At 47.6% G+C, this 20,365-nt stretch overlaps 1 protein-coding gene across 3 annotated transcripts in view; it reads right to left on the bottom strand.

Annotated features, from left to right (window-relative positions):
• Positions 1–11,435: 11,435 nt before the first annotated feature.
• Positions 11,436–20,365, bottom strand: part of PUM3 (pumilio RNA binding family member 3) — a 43,860-nt gene continuing 34,930 nt past the window's right edge. For 2 of the 3 annotated variants that reach the window (XM_060610147.2, XM_060610148.2), the window contains exons 15-18: positions 19,519–19,741; positions 17,929–18,016; positions 15,073–15,163; positions 11,436–11,715 (exon numbers count right to left, since the gene is read on the bottom strand). In XM_060610147.2, the coding sequence (XP_060466130.1) occupies positions 11,583–11,715; positions 15,073–15,163; positions 17,929–18,016; positions 19,519–19,741 (535 nt within the window). In that variant the 3' untranslated portion in view covers positions 11,436–11,582. The remainder of the gene's footprint in view (positions 11,716–15,072; positions 15,164–17,928; positions 18,017–19,518; positions 19,742–20,365) is intronic. The other variant, XM_060610149.2, reaches the window with a different exon arrangement.

The raw sequence follows: 20,365 nt of genomic DNA, 5'->3' as shown, positions 1-20,365 counted from the left end.
CTGGGCAGAACTCCGAGAAACTTCTCTCGACAGTTAACTTGAAGTAGCTCCTTCCCATTCAAGGATGGCTGTACGTTTTGCCCACTTCAGTCTCAGGGTACACACTTGCCCATCAAGTGGCCTGCTCTGTCCTTCACCACTTTTCTTGGTTCATCCACATCTCCAGGAGTTCTCTGTGGCTACGACTTACGTCTTCTCATCACAAAGGGGAAATTCTCTTATCGGGCCCTTTTCTCAGTGATTAAATCGCCCTGAAAATTCGCAAGCTGGTGGGCACCTGGGTGGCTCAGTCGGTTGAGCATCGGACTTCAGCGCAGGTCATGATTTCACGGTGTGGGAGTTCGAGGCCCACATTGGGCTCTGTCCGGACCCGCTTCAGATCCTCTGTCCCCCGCCCCGCCCCTGCCACCGCCCCTCCCCAGCTCTTGGAACTGCAATCTCTCTCAAAAATACGTTTCAAAAAATGTTTAAAAAAATTAAAAAGTAAAATGCCATCTGAATATAACAGGGTCTTCTACAGAATGGCCGTATCCTAACTGCAGTGGACAAAATTCAAGCAGAAATGCAAGGATCTCTGCTATCCTCAACTTTCTCACGCTACGTTGCTCTCACAGAAGACCTGCGTTAGTACCTGTTTTTTGCTAACTGAAAGAAATACAAGAGGGATTTCGCTCTTAGGGAAGCGGAAAGCTACAGAAGGCTGCGGCGTTCAGGGTGTTTGTGCCGAGCCTCTGTGGAAGGGGGGCACCCCGGCAGCGGGCAGTGCCCCCACCAAGTTCCGGCCCAGGGCAGCAGCACCCAGCCTTTCCCACGGGCGGGCCGCCCTAGTATTTATTAAACTGTGTCCGCGAGCAGGTGTGCTTAGCCTCGATTTATTTCACTCACCCCTGAGCAGAAGTCCTAACCTAACAAAAAAGCCTCAGGCCGGTTATTTCCAGGGATCTGGAAACACTCAGAAAGCCTTCCGGATTGATTAATGGTAATTGCTTCCTCCACTTGATCCCATTTTTCTTCCACAAGGGCTCACGGGATCGCATTACTTTCAGAGAGTGGGAAATCCTGTACTCGTTTCTCCTCTTTGGAAATGGGCATCCCCTGACGGCTACCTTCTAGAAAGGCGGAATCCATCTCCCAGGGTTTTTTGTCCTGCAAGGTCGCAGACAAACGGATCATTACATCGGAGGTGCAAGGCAGAAACGAGAAGCCAAGGGGTCAAGTCAGAAGTATTTTCAGAACAGGAAAAACATGGTTCTCCTACAAGTATGGAAGGAGGAAAAAAGCAGGACGGTCAAGCTCTGTATGTGGATGGGGCTCAGGCCACGTGCGCTGGAGGAATCTGGCGAGCAGCAGGGGTAGGACGCCTTTCTGACCTTCTCCAAGCAGGTCCTAAGACCCGCACGGGAGACGTTCCCTCCCTCCACCTGCTGGAAAACGATCACCCTGGTGTCCCAAATGGAGGGACACCAAGAGAAATCCTAAGGAGCGGGACTTGTTTCCCCCAGTTGACTACGCTCCTACCCTTTTTGTTTTATTACATCTTCCCGTGACTTTCCTCTCAAAACGCCCAGGTTTACTACTTCTTTGGGTCTGAATTTTCTCACCAAGGCTCTTGTGTCATGGAGAGCTTACATCAATTTGTGCACTTTTCCCCTGCTCCTCTTTTGCTGCCGGAGCTCCAGCTTAGAAAGGGTAGCTTGGAAGGACTCAGAAGAATACAGAAAAAGATTATTTTTCCCTCCTCTAACACAGACGCATTTGTGTTCAATGAAAGACTACTAGAATAAAATGACAAAGTTGCATCAACATTTACAGGGCAATAGAAGTCCTCTCTTGAGTTGTCTCCACTTTGGACAGAAAGTATTTGTGGCATATTGATCTTGACATTTTACGACCCACCTTTCCCGAATCTGAGCTCTAATGAACAGTGTGTCAAGCAACATTATATCCCCCTAGAAAAATCAAAGAACCTTGTGGTTTTGTAGATAACGCTCTAGCAGGCCTTTAAACGGGGCACATCTTTTTTGCCCTATTTCTAGACTTTTGATAATTTTACCTAACATAGTTTTGTATACTGCAGCCCTGTGACTTGGTAAGTAAACAAGGCAAGGTGTTATCCAGAGGAATCATAAACATACACTGTGACAGGCTCCACTCACATGCAAATCTCACGGGCTTCTGACCCCAACCCCCTCCTATCTTCAGATATCATCTTGAATCTGACACATAAGCAAACAAAGGTTCACAAAGATTGTGATTTACTTACATTCCTGGTCGGAGACGGGGCCCAGCCTCAAAGCCAGATCTTCCGCAAACACCAAGCCGTTTCTCCGTGATACGACCCTCCACATCCCCTCACATTTGTAGGGAATCTTGTTTGCAAAAGCCTTTGTAAATTGAGGGAATAGGAGGCAGGTGGCCTGTGTCGTAGATGAGACACTGAAGAGTGAGATCACCTCCCCAGCAAAGGCAGAACTCAAGCAGGGCCCATGTGCCCTCCAGAAACCCCCCTGGAGTCAGCCGTGTTGTCTCTGGGCCAGACCCACACTCCACCCCTGGAGGCCAAGGCTACTGTACGAGCTGAAATCCCCCCACTTCTTTGCTCTTGCCTACCCTGAGCAAACAAACAGCCCTTCCCAACCTGTCTAGCTCTTTGCCTCCTACTGGAGCTGGCTGATAGACTCTGCAGGAAGGTGGGGTCACAGGCCGCCGCTGAAGGTGCTGTTCCCATCCAGGTCATTTGCATCTTAACAGGAGCTGAGTTGAGCTCAAGTGTTTTCCCTCTCAGCCCACCCTGTGGGGAGAAGAGATGAACTAAGGGGCCTGCAAACCCGATCTTACTATCCTCCTACCCTGGGCACCAGCTACAAATAAAACCATGACTTACACCTGTGACTACTTGCCTAAGGAACCTCGCTGATGTGTTAAACTGTAAAATATGTACCTGAAAGTGGTAATGAGTTCATGGAAGTTTCTAGGTGATTTCTTAGCCAATATATACCCAAACGAACAAGTATATTTTGCCTTCTAGGGCAAGGATTGCTGAAATGTTTTGATTGTTGTTGTTTTTTTTTAATGTTTATTTATTTTTGACACACAGAGAGACAGTGCGTGAGCTGGGGAGGGGCAGAGAGGGAGAGAGGGAGACACAGAATCTGACGCAGGCTCCAGGCTTTGAGCTGTCAGCACAGAGCCTGACACAGGGCTCAATCCCAGGAACTGCGAGATCATGACCTGAGCCGAAGTTGGAAGCTTAACCGACTGACCACCCACCCCCCGCCGGGGTCCCCTGAAATGTTTGATGTTGATGGAAGGTTCCAGAGCCGTCACAAAGGCCTTTCTGGCCATCCCCAAAGCCTGGCCCTGAGGGAGCCCCTCCTGGGCTGTGTCAGGCCCAGCTGAAGGTCCTTTACATATTTCATTTTCAGGACTTACCCACTGGTTTGGAGTTTGTATATTTAAACGACCTCTGACCTATTTTCCTCCTCCCCCAGCCTGGTAACCACCATGTTCGCTCGGTTTCTTTACAAGTTTGGCTTTTTTAGACTTTACATATAAGTGGTAGCATAACAGTATTTGTTCTTTGCTGTCGGACAGCTCTCATTTGGCATGAATGCCTTCAAGATCCATCCGTGTTGTTGCAAATGGTGGGATTTTCTTTCTCATGGCTGAATAATGCCACACCATGTGTATCTATATATAGATATCGATATATAGATATAGATTAGATATAGATAGATGTATGTATGCATACACACCTACCATATTTTCCTTATATATTCTTCCATTGACGGACACTTAGTTGGTTTCCATCTTGGCTATTGTAAATAAACCTGAAATGAACTAAAATATGGTATGGTGATTTCGGGCAGCAATCTCGTATTATAAACATCCAACTTGCAGAGACTAGATCTTGCTATTTCTCACCACAAAGAAAAGTAATTGTGTGACTGATGGAGGTGTTAGCTAATGCTACAATAACACTCCCGTGGAAATATATAAATTTACCCATCAACCTGTTTATACAATGCCACATGTCAGTTATCTCAATGTAACATCTAAAAAAAAAACTTTTAAGCCAAAAAAAAAAAACAACAAAACCCAACCCCACATATATAAGCTCATGTAATTCTCACAGTGACAATGACCTGTGCATTATGTTTTTATAAATGAGGAAGCTGAAGCAGAGGTTATGTGACTTTTCCAAGGAAGCCCAGCTACGAGCCAGGCTTCAAATCACAATGGGGCTCTGGGCGGATGCTCCTAGCCACTATGCTACACTGCTTCTAACTTGACTGGATTTTCCTTTTCCAAAGGGGTGTGTTTTGTGTGCAAATATATAGAAGATACCTCACCCTAACCCTGTTCACCTCTAGGAGTCTAGCAATAAACAAAAGTTTTGAAGGCAGTGGAAAGCTATTATGGAAAACCAAAGCAGGCTAAGGTCCAGAGGAAAAGATGGGACGTTGTATTTTCCCATCTGTAATCAGCCTGGATTCTAAGACCCATGATTTTACGTGTCACTAACAAACACAGCTGCCTGTTAAAAATGGCCAGGCCAAGATGCCATCAACTCTAAGATGCATCCTTTCAGATTTGCCCGACTAGGAAAAAAACAGATGTGCACTTTTTAATATTTACTTTTGAGAGAGACAGAGCATGAGTGGGGGACAGGCAGAGAGGGGGAGACACAGAATCTGAAGAGGCTCCAGGCTCCGAGCTGTCAGTGCAGAGCCCGACGCGGGGCTCCAACTCAGGGACCGTGAGATCATGACCTGAGCCGAAGTCAGATGCTTAACTGACGGAGCCTCCCAGGCACCCCCAAAAGATGTGCATTTTTAGCACTGATGAAATACAGTAAGATCCAGGCAAGCAGACCAAAGAGCTTGAGACCCAGGGGAAGGAGCTTCCGCAGCATCTCCTGCAAAGGCCCGCCACACTCCCATGTCCTGGTTTTAACGTTCTCCCACATTCTAACCAGATGCTAGTTCAGAAGAGTATCAACACCCGCTAACTGGGGCCAAGGGAAAGAAAGGTGGTGTGATTTGCAACACCTGGGTCATCTGCGCCAGGTGGAGGCAGGTCACGATGGTTCACCTTCCCCAAAGAAAGTGACTGTGAAATGTGGGAGGGGAACCCTGTATCTGCTGGGTTATTGACACAAGCAGACACAACAGTTCTCTATTCGGAACTAGACTTAGGTATTAAGCAATAAAGATAGAGCAGAGGAGTCCATTTGGCAACAGAAATGAGCCCGGACTTGTCCTTTTCCCCCATGTGGCTTTCTTGCTGTCTCTCTCTCTCTCTCTCTCACACACACACACACACACACACACACACACGTCTTTAAGAAGCATGATCTTTCTTGGGGCGCCTGGGTGGCTCAGTCCGTTAAGCATCTGACTCCGGATTTTGGCTCCGGTGGTGATCTCACGGTTCACAAGTTGGAGCCCTGCATTGGGCTCTGCACTGACAGCGTGGAGCCTGCTTGGGATTCTCTGTCTCCCTCTCTCTGCCCCTCCCCTGCCAGTGTTCTCTCTCTCTCTCTCAAAAAAAAACCACGGTCTTTCTTTTGTCCACTGCAAACGGCTGAAGGTAACAGCAAGTCCAGCAAGTCTTTACTGGTAGGTTTAAGAATAAAAATATGAGTTCTAAATGCACGAGGGTTTCTAAAAGGAAAGTCTGTTTTCAAACATCTGGAAGTCATGTAAAATATCTGAATTATTCATTATGCTTAATTACAGCCATCAAGAGCACAGTCAGATGATTCTCATAACCTCACCGGGTTCCCATCAGCTCCATTCAAGCGGTCATCACACAACAGGCACAACTAAGCGCTAATCATTTTCCCTCGAGACATAATTAATTCCCCTCAGAACAACAAGAGAGCAGGGACCAAAATTTCTCACTGCCACATTTCTGCAGCTTTGTCCACTTAGATTCAGCAGCAGGCACGAACCCATGTTTAAAAGTTGGATAAAACGTTTTGATCGAAGAGTCCAAACATCATTCCTTTATAGGGATGGGAGTGGGAACAGCAGCGTATCCTGCAAGGCACTCTCTGGGGTACAAACAGGGACACGGCGGGCAGCGTGTTTGCACACTTGGGAATGCACACAGAGGAGCCCTTTAGTTACTGTGCAGGAAAGTCATGGGATCCAAGGAGCATGCTGTGTCTCCTGCTTAAGAATGTTCATTTAAAAGACTTAAGAATTCGCAAGGGAGCAGGTTAGGGAATTCGGGTTAGGTCCCTTTAGTGGTGGTGTTTTAAAATTTAAGAAAAGACGTGAGGTGCCTGGATGGCTCGACTGGTTAAACGTCCAACTTCGGCTCAGGTCATGATCTCACGGTCCGTGGGCTCGACCCCTCGTGGGGGGGTCTGCGCTGACAGCTCAGATTTTAGGTTGGGTGGCTCCCTCTCTCTCTGTCCCTCCCCTGTTCACACCCTGTCTCTCTCTCTCTCAAAAATAAATAAACATTAAAAAAAATTTTTTTAAACAGAAAAGATGAATTAGTTTGCTAGGGTGGCCATAACAAATACCACAGACTGGGTGCATTAAACAACAGAGATTTATCTCCTCCCAGGACTGGAGGCCAGAAGTTCAAGATCAAGGTGTCAGCAAGGTAGGTTTCACTGAGTGGCTTCCCTCCTTGGCTGTCTTCACGTGGTCTCCTCTTACGTGAGTGGGGTCTCATCTCCTTCTAAGGACAACAGCCGTATTGGATTGGGGTATACCCGTATGACTTCATTTCACCTATGTTACCTCTTTAAAGGCTCTGTCTCCAAATACAGTACATTCTGACTTATGGGGGGGTTAGGATTTCAACTCACCAACTCAAAGGGGCTTAATTGAACATGTATCAGGTAGAGATTATTATAAATTTAGTTTCCTTAGGTTAAGCAAGATCAGAAGTGAGAAAAGAGCTCAAGCAGCAGATTTTTATGTTTGTTTAGTTCATTAGTTCTGGTGTAGAAAGTTTATGGTTAGTGGCTCAGTATTAACTGCTGTTTTTGAAACCTTGTGCTCTCTTAGTCTAAAAATACGCACACACCCTCATCTTTCTCAGACTTAAGAGTGATTAACCTGCTATAATTAAGATGTAATCTTTTCAAAATTTCTTTGAACGTAGTAACAGAAGCGCCATGTCCTAGAAGAGCCAATCCTCTGAGATCAAGCATGCAGGAAGTTTCCTGTAAGGGTCCTTATTCCATTACACAAAGGCATGGCACCCCAGGCTTAAAAGGAAAACAGGGTTCTTCCTTCTTTGTAGGCAGAGTCTGATCCCTGGGGAAAGCGTGGGGTTGGTGCAATCTGAAAACTGCAAAAAGCTGAATCTTGCAATGAAAGACATTCTCAAATCAAGCTCTTCCATGGAAAATAACCTCCCCCGCCACAGCCAGCCAGGTTCTTTTCAGTTTGGTTGAAACCATGTGTAGATTTCTGCTAAGAACAAAAACGGTACACGCTCACTGGAACGAAGTGCCTGGGAGAGAAGCCACCGGTGAGTGTGCACTTGCAACAAATATCTGGAGGGACAGAGAGCAGTGAAGGAGGAGGCAGGGCTGAGAAAGGTGAATGCAGAAGAGCAGGTGAATTCTCCGCATGGTATAAACGACATGTCAGCAGTTCGAGGTTCTAGGTACTGGGGAGAGACGTGGGATGGAAAACGGGGGACTGCTTCAAACTGGTTTACTACCACTCCAAACTTTGGGAGAAGTCCTCGTCTGGACTTGCATTGGTTCCATTCCACTAGGCTAGGGCCCCGGGGAGAAGACAGCACGACGGAGAGGCACTGTCCTTACGGTAAGCATATGGATTAATTCAGATCTGCACAATGAGTGCTGAGCAACTAGAAAACTGGCAGGCAGGTGGATTTCTCTCCAGAGGCAGTTAAGGGCCCCAGACAAAAGGTCTAGACATCCTGAGGTCTGGAGGACTTCAGTGAAACAGCAGCCCCTACACCTGTGCTATAATAACAGGCTAGGCCTGCCCGCTTCTAATCAGGTTTCAGGGTCTTAAATATACAGAGAACCAAAGATCTCTCCAGCAAAGCCTCAAACGAAAGAGACCAAAGTAAACCAAAGAGCAGACAATAGAAAAGAGACAAAGCAAAGTAAAACAAAACAAAGCAAAATGAACATAAAATACAACATCCCGAGAAGTAAGAGAGAGTTCATCCAAGGCACAAAAAAAAATGGACACTTGAGTGGAAAGGCTGGCAGAAGATGGAGAGGAAATAGGTCTCTCATTTCTGGGCAAAACAAAAAGCCAAAGAAATGAAAATAGAAAACTAGAGGATCAAACCAGCATTCAAAATGGTAGTTAACAGCGGGGCGCCTGGGTGGCTCAGTCGGTTAAGCGTGCGACTTCGGCTCAGGTCACAATCTCACGGTCCGTGAGTTCGAGCCCCGCGTCGGGCTTTGTGCTGACAGCTCAGAGCCTGGAGCCTGTTTCAGATTCTGTGTCTCCCTCTCTCTGACCCTCCCCCGTTCATGCTCTGTCTCAAAAATAAATAAATGTGAAAAAAAAAATTCAAAATGGTAGTTAACAGCAATTCCAAAGAATAAAGAAAACAGGAAAAAAAAAAAAAAAGAGAGACAGAGACGGAAATGATACAAATGCAACTCTCAGAAGGGAAGAACTGAAATTTTCTAAAACATCTCCAAATGCCCAGCATGAAGGATGGAAAACAGACACACCTCATACACCAATGCACAATGACCTGCAAGATAAGGCAGCTGGGGATTAAAAAGTGTCCTGTCACCTTCTGGAGAAGCACTGCCCCTGCAAAAGGGCACATATAAAAAAGGGTGGGAACGAGGGTGGTGTAAGGGTTCCATAGCAACCCTAAATCAAAGAAAATATTGACCCACATCCTTAAAATTTTGAGGCAAAATTAATTTCCAACCAAAATTCTATATCCAGCTCAACTAGTCACCCAGGTGTGAAAGGGTGTGTAATGAAGACGTTCACTCTCACCTGCGTTCTTTCATAGCAAGTTACTAGAGATTATGCCCCATTCAAGAGGGGCTTAAACAAGAAAAAAATGCATGGGATCCTGGAAATGGACTTTCCGTAGGAGAAACGAAGAGACGGCCAGGATGATGATGGTGGTTGTATAGCAGGTCCTCAGGACATCCAGAAAGCCAGCTGCCTCCAGGAGGGGGTGTCTCTAAGGGAAAATGGGAATGCTAGTCGGCTCAATGTGTTATAGTGTGGAAACTAATATTGGGAGTCAGGTTAGCACACTCTTGGCAGCAGGTGTCTAAGGACCCAATTCAAAATGGCCTGATGAGTGGGCTTATTGCCTCACGGAACCAGGAGTCCAGTAGCAGGGCATCTCCCAAGGGTTGATCTCTCCCGAAGATCGACTTTCCATCTTTGGCTGAGCCATGGTCAGCATGCTGTCTTCTACGGCTGCGATAGCACACCTGCTCTGAGCGTCCAGCGAGCACATCCAAGGTTGGCTGGCAGGAGAGGGACCCTTCCTGGGGCGGGGGGCCTGTGATCTAAGAAACCTTCCCCAGGAACCCCACTTCCAACGTTCACTGGCCAGCCGCCTTCAATCCACCGGTGACTCAAGGAATAGGCCCCTGGGATTAGTTCACACCAGAGTTCTTTTGGACAAGCCACACCACGAAGTGTTTGCGTGGCCCCGCGGAGTGATGGAGGAGGCTGCTAAAACCTCGGCACTTCTAGGACCCACGTGTGGCACAGTGGCACCAAAGCACACCAGTTAGGACACCGGAGCCATGGGGAAAAGTGGGGACACCTGAGTAACATGGGAGCCTTTCCAGGCTGAAGAAAGGAAAATGGTACCTGCTAGAAACGTTGAAGCAATTCTGATGAGAAGGTTGGGAAAAACTAGGAAGCATGTAGAAAAATAAGCAAATGAAAATGAAGGAAGCAAGTTGATTAACACCAGGAAAACTGAAATGGTATGGGCCACATAAGGGCAGTTCACTGCTTAATTGTTTACCAACCTAGGGCAGCATCACCACGTAAGACCTGAACACGGACTTCTCCAAAATGATGCCGTTCTCCTGGGACGACGGAGAGAAGATGGGGACCAGGGCTGGGGAAAGGTCTCCATCTGTAATGCCCACAACCAACATTTGAAAGGGAACAAATAAAACCCGCAATAAAAACCAAAGCGTTTCAAAACGCAGTGGAGCTGTAAAGAAGGGGAAGTAGTTCCTTCCCAGCTGGGCAAAAGCAGGGGTGTGGAGGAGCGGGCAGAGGAACACAGGCTGCGTTGGCCCCACTCTACTCTAATTTTATATGTTTGTTTAGTCTCGTAGACAGAACAGTAGGGATTTTTTCCTCCTCTTGGTGAACACGCGCCCTTTCCGTGGACAACACAAGCTCCCAGTGTGTTCGTCAAACAGAAGCAAGCTCTGCTGTTGGCTTTTCTGTATTTACCTCCTCACCTCAATCCCCCACCACCCTGAGACCCGGTGGGGGTTGGGGAGAGGACCCCCAAGTTACAGGCATGGGCTCTCGGGCTCCAGGGCCAGGTCTCCCTGTCCCTGGCAGGTGGGATGCTGGTATCCTGTGAGGGTGCGGTGGGGGGCAGTGCTGGACCGCCACAGTCCGGCCAGGTAAGGCACAGCAACTTCGCAGCAGGTGTCCTGCGGTGACAGACCCCAGGGCGTGTCCGGACAGGCTACTGAGAGGAAGCTTTGGGGCTCGGTGTCCATGGTGACGATGAGTCTACCAACCCTTCAACTTTGTTGCTAAACGCCAAGCGCAGTTTTAAAATTCAAACAACCTACCCGCGCCTAAATTTAAATTTCTGCACTGTTCACAAATTCGCATCGCCTTTCTTCTAACTCGAACCCTGTCAAGTCTTCAGCTGCTTAAGGCAAAGTCCTAAGGAAAAACGCCTGATCACAGGGAGATATTTACTGGGAAGGCTCGGCTCCCAAGATAGGGAGACTTTCCCGGTGACCTTGACCTTCACCCAGCCCCCACTGTGACCCCCTCATTCTTATAGCACATTTCCTCTCAGGAGCCTGAACTTACCTGAAGGCCTGGCCAACAAAATCTAACCCGAAACCCAATCCCCAAAGCAGCAGGGAATGTGGCGGCTGCTGTCGCCTCAGGCCATCCTGTCTCTGGGTCATAAGGCTTCCTGCAGTGCCTGCAAAACGCTTAATTTTCACCTCACTGCTCCCAACAGACTCCCCAGGGCTCCCTTTTTCTACACCCTGACTTCCTTCAAGGTCCCCAAGTGCCACCCCCTCCCTGAAGCCCTCTCAGACCACTGCTCAAGGAGACCTCTTCTCCCTTGAATCAACTCTTGCTTCTACTTGGGATGTATCTGGTTGGTCCCCCTGAATACGATGGTTAAGCCTTTTATGTTACAGCCTCGTGTGATTTGCTCAGCACTCCAAAGACAGAAGACTTGGCTGGGATTAAAAAAAAAAAAGACCATTTTTAGAAAACTGTTTTATAAATAGACTCTTATACAAACAAGAAGCACATATACAGAGCACCCAGACTCCCAGGAAGGCGGCCCCTTTCCCACTCTGGGAAAAGAGAACAGGAAAGAAGATTCCATCTTGTTCTTAACTATCTCCACTATGCGGCCAGTTTTTCAAGCAGCGTTTCTATTCCTTTGCTGGCATTTTTGTTTTTCTCCAATGTGGGAATGAGGCCTTTGAGTCCAGCCTTGACTTTGTTTGCAACTTCTTGATCGGAGCTCTGGAGAAGGCTGAGGAGACAACAATCAACCAATAAAAAAATGACACTTCATAAAAACCCCTAACCATCTGCCAATACTATCTCCACCCAAGGTAGAAAAAGTTCACTGATTTGTGAGACAAGCCTGACAATCATAAATACCTCTTTTTAATTCACCAGATGAATGAGGGGGGCTGGGAGCCTATATTCTTAGAGCACGTAAATAGAAAACGTTTTATAATCTTGCTGGCAGATCACACGGAACTCCGTTCCGTACAGAATGGGTCCTACATTCGCTGGTTATCTTAGGACTAACACCCAGTCTTAAATGTGTTTACTGCATGGGTTCTAGCCCCTCTTTCCTACCCAGATGAAACTCAAGAACAGAAACCTTGTGTTTTACTTCTCTATTTCACGGTACCATGGGGCACACAGACGACCGAGAAGACTTCCCTGAGCGACCGTGTAGCACCAGTGACCAGGGGCCACGCAGGAAAGGTGGAGGGCCCGAGAGGGAAGCAGCTAAGAGTCTTCCTTCTAAACTCCGTGGCTAAAACATCCAAAAGGGTGAGAAGCTTAAGGGCCTAGATTTGAAACCTCCCTCAGCCACTCGGTAACTGTACCCACCAGAGCGTGCTATTTAAAATGTCTGTTTCCTGACCTAGAGACGGGATCAACAACATGAGCCACCCCCTACTGGAGAGATTTCTTGAGGCTCAAATGACCACATATGGGAGGTTCCTCGCCAGGGCACGGCACTTAGCGAGTACTTCATGAACGGGAGCCACTAAAACAAACCAGTCAGCTCTGCTTCCTGGAAGCCCGCCGGAGCCCTATCCCCACAAGGGAACGGAGTCCCGGAGGCTGCTACCAAGAGCCCGCGAGACCCCTTTCTCTTTAAATAGGGGCTGGGGCACAGGCACCCGACTGTAGAAGACGAGGGCTCCCCGCTTCTGTACGACCACATTTAATGCTGACCTCAGAAACACATCCTAGAAACAAACCACTTGGCATTTCCCCAAGTCCCTGGTCCTGATAACTTGCGGCATGTCCACAAAGAGGACAGTTAGGTCAGCAGCACTGAGCAGCACTCTGCCGTTGGCGGGGGACAAGGCCCAGCTTGCCACTTGCAAAGGTGCGAAATGAAGTGCCCTTTTAACAGAGTCGTGACTCACCGGGTAGTTTCTGGCTAAGCACGCACTCACATAACGCGTGGACGTAATAAAAGTATTTCCTGAACACACGCGCTGGACGTAAAGCTAAGAATTTTACATACGCCATCTCCTATAGTTTGCATAACAGCCTATGATTATTACTAATCTAATTTTACAACCAAGAAAATGAAGGTCCACAGAAGCTGAGTGATTTGCCCAAGACCGCACAGTGAGCTGGGATCGAAACCCAGGCAGGGTGTCTAGAACCCACGATGATCTAAATGCTAGAGGATTCTGCTGCCCCGAGTCGTTTTTCAGATAGCCGACAAGGCTGATACTCTTTCTCACCAAGGATGCCTTTTCACTTACTGTAAAAAAGATCTAGGGAATACTGCACAAGTTTGAAGTAAAATACACAAGCAGAGAATTTTGCCAAACAAGTCAAGCACATGACTGTTCTAAAACCATTAAAACTGATTATTGTATTAATTATTAGGTTATATGTAGTTCAGCATCCCTTCACAACCTCAAACATCTTACATGCTAGTGTTCCAGAATAAATCTGTAGTATCCTTCTAATGTTTGAGATCCACCCAAGAGCAGCTTCGATTGATGAGCAATCTTTACAAATTAATTTCACGGCACGGTTGAAATTTTTAGTTAATTGAGCGTTAATGAAAGAATATGTCAGTAGGTGTTAACACTCCAAACGCCTGGTAAAGAAACTCATATTAAAAAAGTTCATGTTTCGGCTAATGGATTCTGGCTGTTCAACTTCAACTGGAAAATGAACTAATTTTCATAAGAAATGAACAAAATGAACCGCACCACCCATATATTTGGAGATCCTTCCTGATCTACCTGAAGTAACGGATGTCTGTATGGACCGTGTTTATGGGTATATGTGCACCACAATCAAACTGTAGACCGAAGAAAGACTTCTAACTTTTACAAACAAAACAGATCAAATTACACAGCATGCTGCATGTGACATACTGTGGGAAATTCAAACGTATCCCCTTTTCCAAACCTCGGTAACACAGCAGGGGAAAAAAAAAATCAGCAGTGATTACTTCACAACAAACCAATCTATTTTAAATGAATGCTGTTAATAGAAGGGTTTCACATCCAGGAACAGAACATACGTAAGTTTCAATGACCTGTTAATTATAAGCTCCAAGTAACTCTGGAGAACAACAGACAAGTTGAGCACATGCCTCAATTCACAAATCATCAGTATTCTATCATTTTAATTAGAAATAAACAATTAGCATGCAGACTTCAGTAGCAAATGCTCCCAGAATCCTTTTAAGAATACTGGAAAGTAAGAAAAATTACACATAAAGTCAGGCATGATTTAAAAAGCAAGTTTGTCAGTTTTCACAGGGACAATACTAATTCATTAAAAAGAATGCAATTACAATTTTGGTCAAAACCATAAATGTGATGAAACAATCAAATGATACACTGTGTGATCTCTTATTTACACGTGGAGTCTAATTTAAAACAAAAACAAAAACAGAACAAAACAAAACCCAGCTCATAAATACAGAGAACAGATAGGTTGCTGCCAGAGGCAGGAAGGGTGTGTGCGAGGGGGAGACCGTGCATATGCACGAGGAGGGTCAAAAGGCAAAATGTACAGGGGTTGCCAACACAGCCTTCCAGGAACAAGGACCAGGTGAGGAGATGTGACACTGGCTGGACTGATGGCTTATTACTTCGGGACGTACAGTTTAAGCCCAACGAACGCAAAATGCCAAAAGGTGAACTAGTTGCTACAGATCCCTTTTTTTTTTTTTTTTGAGATCTATAATTCCCAATGGCCGTAATAATGTTCCAGAAAACGTATATACTTGGCAAATCCTATGAATTACATAATTTATAATAATCGGGTGTCGGAGGGCTCCATAATCTGGGGAGAAAAGGAGGTCGTGAAAGTGACCCCTACACATTAATCAGACGTAAAGCGCTTTCCTGAGTAGAGTGAGGGAGCAAGAGAGAGAATCCAATTCTATTTTGGTCAAAGCCATAAAATAAACTTTTAAGAACCGACTGAAAGAGTTACGTCTGGCCTCTGCTATTTGCTGTGCCCATCTGCACTCTGAGGGACCGGGAGCGATGGCCAGCGATCAGACACCAAGGACAGACCCAAGGAAGAATGTGGAGGAAGGGGCTTCTGCGCCAACGGGCAGGAGGAGGGGCCTGTGCGGCCAAGGCACACACGTACTTACCTAGCAAGAATAATGGCACCTCGGTTTACACTGGCCCAGGACCTCAGGTTCTTCACACCAACATGCTCTACAAGCGTTTTTGCGAAACAACCTGAAAAATTGAAAAATACACTGAAGCTTAGTGAACATCACACCAAGATTTAAACTCCCAATCTACTTCTCTACTGCCCTTAAATCTACAAATATTCTAATAAAAAAGTGAATAGAGTTCTGACTCAATCTTCCTTAATACTAAAAATTCCAGCTCTGATTTATTTGATGTATGTTTTTAAATTTTTTTATTTCTCGGAGAGAGAGAGAGTGAGTCAGAGTGCGAGTTGGGGAGGGGCAGACAGAGAGGGAGACACAGAATCGGAAGCAGGCTCCAGGCTCTGAGCTGTCAGCACATAGCGTGATGTGGGCGGGGCTCAAACCCACAAACTGTGAGATCATGACTTGAGCTGAAGTCTGGCGCTTAACCAACTGAGCCACCCAGGTGCCCCTCGTTTTTATTTTAAAAAGCCACTAATGTCCTACAATTCTCTTCTTTTTTACAAAATGTTTTATTTATTTTTGAGAGAGACAGAGTGCAGGGGTGGTGGAGAGAGGGGGAGACACAGAATGGGAAGCAGGCTCCAGGCTCCGAGCTGTCCGCACAGAGCCTGACTCCGGGCTTGAACTCTCGAGCCGCGAGATCACGACCTGAGCCGAAGTCGGACGCTCAACCGACGGAGCCACCCAGGCGCCCCTGTTTAACGTGTTTCCAATACAGCCATTTCCTTCTACTCTGATCCAGGTTTTAGACTGTGTTTAGAAATAATTACTCAGGACAAACAATGAATTCCTATAAAATGAGCACTTGGTCGTGCTTGCATCTCTTTGTACTATTTAATGATTTAACCCTGACCTGAAAGGCATTCAGGAAGTGAACGTTTGACAGCAACACCTCGTGCTTGGAGGAGAGCAAGTTCTCCCTCGTGAAAAATGCTCACTCAGGAGGTGACTAGCGGTCACGTGACTATTGTGATTGACACCTGGTAATTTCTGTCTACAAAGCTAGCCATTCACCCGTCAAAAATGTTACTCATCTTGTGTTATTAGCTTGCTTGTCATTATCAGATTCCCAAGGGCTTGCTATCTTATTCACCGTGCGATGGAAGTGTATGTAACTAATTCTTGGACAAAGCAGAAATTCTGAAGGCTAGGGTTGGGTACAGATGGAAGTGAAGGCAAACCTATCTTGAAGGTAAGTATCTTGGGTGGCTGCATATATAATTCACTCAGAAGATACTCAAATGTGAGGACCCTTTAAAAGCCAAGAGGCCTAGGATTATTTAGCTCTTCACGGCACAGGCCGAAGGACAGCAATCGGCCAGTGAGGCAGATGGTGTTTTCCAAAGGTGACTGACCACAACAGTATCCCTGTCCTGTGTGCTCTTCTAGAATGTTGCACACGCCCACCCCCACCCAGAGCTGAAATCAATGTCTTCTTTTGAACTCTGGTGGGCCTGTGACGGGCTTAACCAAGAGAGAAGGGAAAGAGTGATGTTAAGTAACTTCTATGGCTAAATCATAAAAGCACCACGTACCTGCTTTCTTCTCTTAGAGCCCACCCACCATGTTGTGAGGAAGCCCAAGCAGCCTGGCGGGATGGCACGAGGCTGCTGGACTTGGCCACCGCCAGCCATCGTCCAAGTGCAGAGATACTCCGACCCTAAGCCGAGCTGCCCCAGGTGACAGTGAGGAGAACAAAACCAAACCCCGATCAGATGTTGTTTGCGAACTACCAAGTTTTGGGGTGGCTTGTTACACGGCGACAGAGGACCAAGACAGCCAGCCACGCCCATTCGGAGCTCCGTGGAACACGACAGGTCCACACAAGCATGTTATAAGGCTGCCAGTGTAACCGAATTAGGGACAAAAGTCACTTGAAAATTCTTTGGATTTTAAAAGTAAACCAGACAACTTTTCTGACATAAACTCAGCTCAACAGAGCACTGAATTCTTAATAATGAAAAAGATGATTCAATACATTATTTTCCCTTCAAACTGTGTTACAAGCTGTCTCCTTTACGGGAAGCGTGCAATGAAAAACAGCCCCAAGTCTGATCTTCAAGGGAGAGTGAGAAGTGACAACTGTACTACTGTACTGATCGCCCCACTAGCCATCAGGACTGCAACTTGCCTCAAGACAGAAATTCATGATCTGTCGCTTTGTCCACACACAATGAGGGGGGAAAGCCCTTCAGTGGCTACAATACTGGATGGAGCTCGAACTTAGTAACAGAAGGTCTGGTCAAAGACAGGACCGAGACAGGAATGGGATGCCACTGTTCAGGTGGATAAAAGATGCTGTCCTTCTCTTGAAAGCTGACTTTCTGCAGAGCAGCAAGTGGCCAAGCACTGGCTTGCTCTTTGGTCATATGTATTTTCAATGCCAAACAGGCATTAGCTCAAAATTCTGAGGAGGATAGTTTTCTTCTGCTTATCCTTTCCTCCAAAGTAGAGATAAATACACTTTTCAGCTGGGGGTAGTGATACTCACAAATCTTCCCCCCCTTCCCCCCACCCCCTCAAGGAACAGAATGGCATTTTAGGGCTCTGGCCAGCCAGATCCAAAGCCTGAAGTAGCGAGGGAGGTGAGACAGTGAGGGAGGGTGGACAGAGAAAGGAAATTAAAGGATTATGGGACATAAATTTCCAACATCTACTAGAGCATTATTTGCAACCCCTAAATTACTTCTCATTCATAGACATCATTTGTAAACACTCAGCAAGTTTCACTTGAACATAAACGACCGGCATACAGTTCAGGGACGTCAGGAATTACTGAAATTCCACATGAGATACAGGAAAAGGTCAAGTTTCACAGCCTACCTCCTCTTCCGCTTTCCTTCATCTTCTTATCTTGTTCTATTAACCACTTCAGAACGAGATGTCCCGCAGGATGCTCTGCGACATGAAGCTGTTAAGGGGGCAAGAAGGCAGGGACTTAAACAACAGTCTTCAGCCACGCCTTGGCCGATAATCCATTCTCTATCACCACACACAGGTGAGGACTCAGACAAGTTGGAAGTTCGACAACACTCAGGAGGGAGGTCATGATCAGGAGTGGCCCTGAACGCCTGGAGGGACCAGAGATGTAGCCCAATCCCCAGACTGAGAGGAAGAGGGACACCGCGGCCAGAGCCACGAAAAGGCACTTCAGGCGTGGCCTCATGACCTCCACGCTGAATAGCACCACACGGCGCTCGTCCCAACGTCCTGCCAACCACGGTTCAGGCTGCAATAGGCAGTTCTGAGTGCAAATGAACCTGTGGGACGAAGCGTGACAGCAGAAACACTGACACTTGGTCCCCATGGGTCCCACAGCACCTAGGATCTCTCCTTATCAAGCACGGGAGACAACGGGCTCCATCCCTTGCAGAGAAAACTCATCACGCCTGCATCCTCCTGGCTGGTTTCTATGCTCTGCCCTGCGAGGGGAGGGTCCAGACCCAGGGTCCGCAGCAGGAAATAGACTCCCCAACACACAGGCCCTGCCCGGTCTGACCTCTGCCTCTTCTTCCCTCTGCCGGCTGACCTCCCCTGAGCCCTCTGTCCCCAAATGAGCCGAGACCCTTCCCTCCTTCCAACTGCGGCCCATGTTCCTCCCTCTGCCTTTCTTCACTGAGCTACGATCCTCCGGCCTCAGTGTAACCTTCACTGCCTCGGGGAAGCCTTCCTGGGGACAGGCTGGCTCCCATTCTTATACGGCTCCAGAGAACACGTACGTGTCCTTTACAGCAGGTATCTCCATCCTCTAGTGGGTAATTATCTGGGTACGTATTCGTCTCTATCTTGTGTTCAGCAAAACGGTAGGCTTTGGGGGATGGGGGAACAGGGCTGACCTCCGCCCAGCACAGATGAGGCGCGTGGATCAAGGAACTTAAGAGGTAAGGCAGAAGGAGTCCCGGGCCAAGGCAGGCAGGCAGGAGAGCTATCAGGAAGAGCGGACTTTTTTAATGGGAGGGAACTTGGGAAGACTTCAAGGAGAGGGACTCTGGGGAACTTCTAGGATGAGTGAGGCTTTCTACAGGGACAGCACAGCAAAACGGGGACACAGGTAGCATCCAGGGTGAGCAAAGAGGCGCGTGCGAATGCAGAGAGGTGCAAAAATCCACAGTGAATTCAAAACAGAGTGAAGAACACAGCAAAAGCTAGGAAGGCAGCCTGGTGCCAATCACGGGCCGCAGAGAGCCGCGTTAAGACGACGGTCTCGACTCTGTGGGTAAGAGGAAGTCACGGGAAGCCCTGAGAAGGACAGCCCTGCAGCGGCACCGTGTTCCGAATCCGCAGGATCAGATGTGCTGCGGGTTCGGGCTGAGGGGAGGCAGTCAGCATCGGAATTCTCTTCGAGCCCTGATCTCGGTGGCCGGCGTCTGTGCGACGCTGCAGCTTTCCGCCCGTCTCGCGACAGCACGTTACCTCTCCGTCCTGGCCGCCCGGGTGCAACTCTGCGGCCGCCAAGCCGGCGATGGCGCTCATGGCGGGCTGGACGTCTCCCGTGGCAGCTCCCAGAATGCCAGGCACCAACACGCACGCAGACTTATCCAGCACCACTTCGCGGGCGTGTCCTTGCAGGTGGCTTAACAAAGCCGGAGAGACAGCCTCCAGGAGCTCTCGCCGGCGGATGGCGGTGTCCTTCTTACTGTAGGAGCGTGGCGAACAAGGCACTCAGGTGAGATAAGTGGCGAAGGAAAGAGTGATCTTATCACCACAAAAACCTCTACGGGCTTTAAACAATCTGCGTCAGGGGCGCCTGGGTGGCTCAGTCGGTTAAGCATCCGACTTTGGCCCAGATCATGATCTCACGGTTCGCGGGCTCGACCCCCACGTCGGGCGGCCTGGACCCTGCCCTAGATTCTGCATGTCTCTCTCTGCCCCACCCCTGCTCATACACACACTCTCTCTCTCTCAAAAATACACACTAAACATTTTTAAGAAACAGTCTTGGTCCAACTTGGCGTAATCGTTGCTCTCTCTGTGGTGTGCAGGTAGTAAGCAACTTAAGGGTGGGATACCTCGCTTTCATCTTTGTGTCTCCAGGATCTGAACAGTGCCTGTCACAGAATTAGCACTTAATAAGTGAACCTTGCCCGATGTAATACCCAAACAACAACAGTTAGAAGACAGGATCAGACTACTTTATGGACTCTACTCTCTACAATATCGAATTATGTGATACCAATAGCTTTAAAAATAAAGCAAAACTGATCTCCGGGGAGGACGGCAGAAGAGGACCCTAAGCCCACCTCCTCCTCCCGTGGATACA

This window comes from Panthera onca, chromosome D4, assembly GCF_046562875.1.
Source record: "Panthera onca isolate mPanOnc1 chromosome D4, mPanOnc1 haplotype 2, whole genome shotgun sequence".
Classification (NCBI taxonomy): Eukaryota; Metazoa; Chordata; class Mammalia; order Carnivora; family Felidae; genus Panthera; species Panthera onca.
Note: the sequence above shows the minus strand (reverse complement) of the source record. Positions and strands in the feature narration are given on the sequence as shown.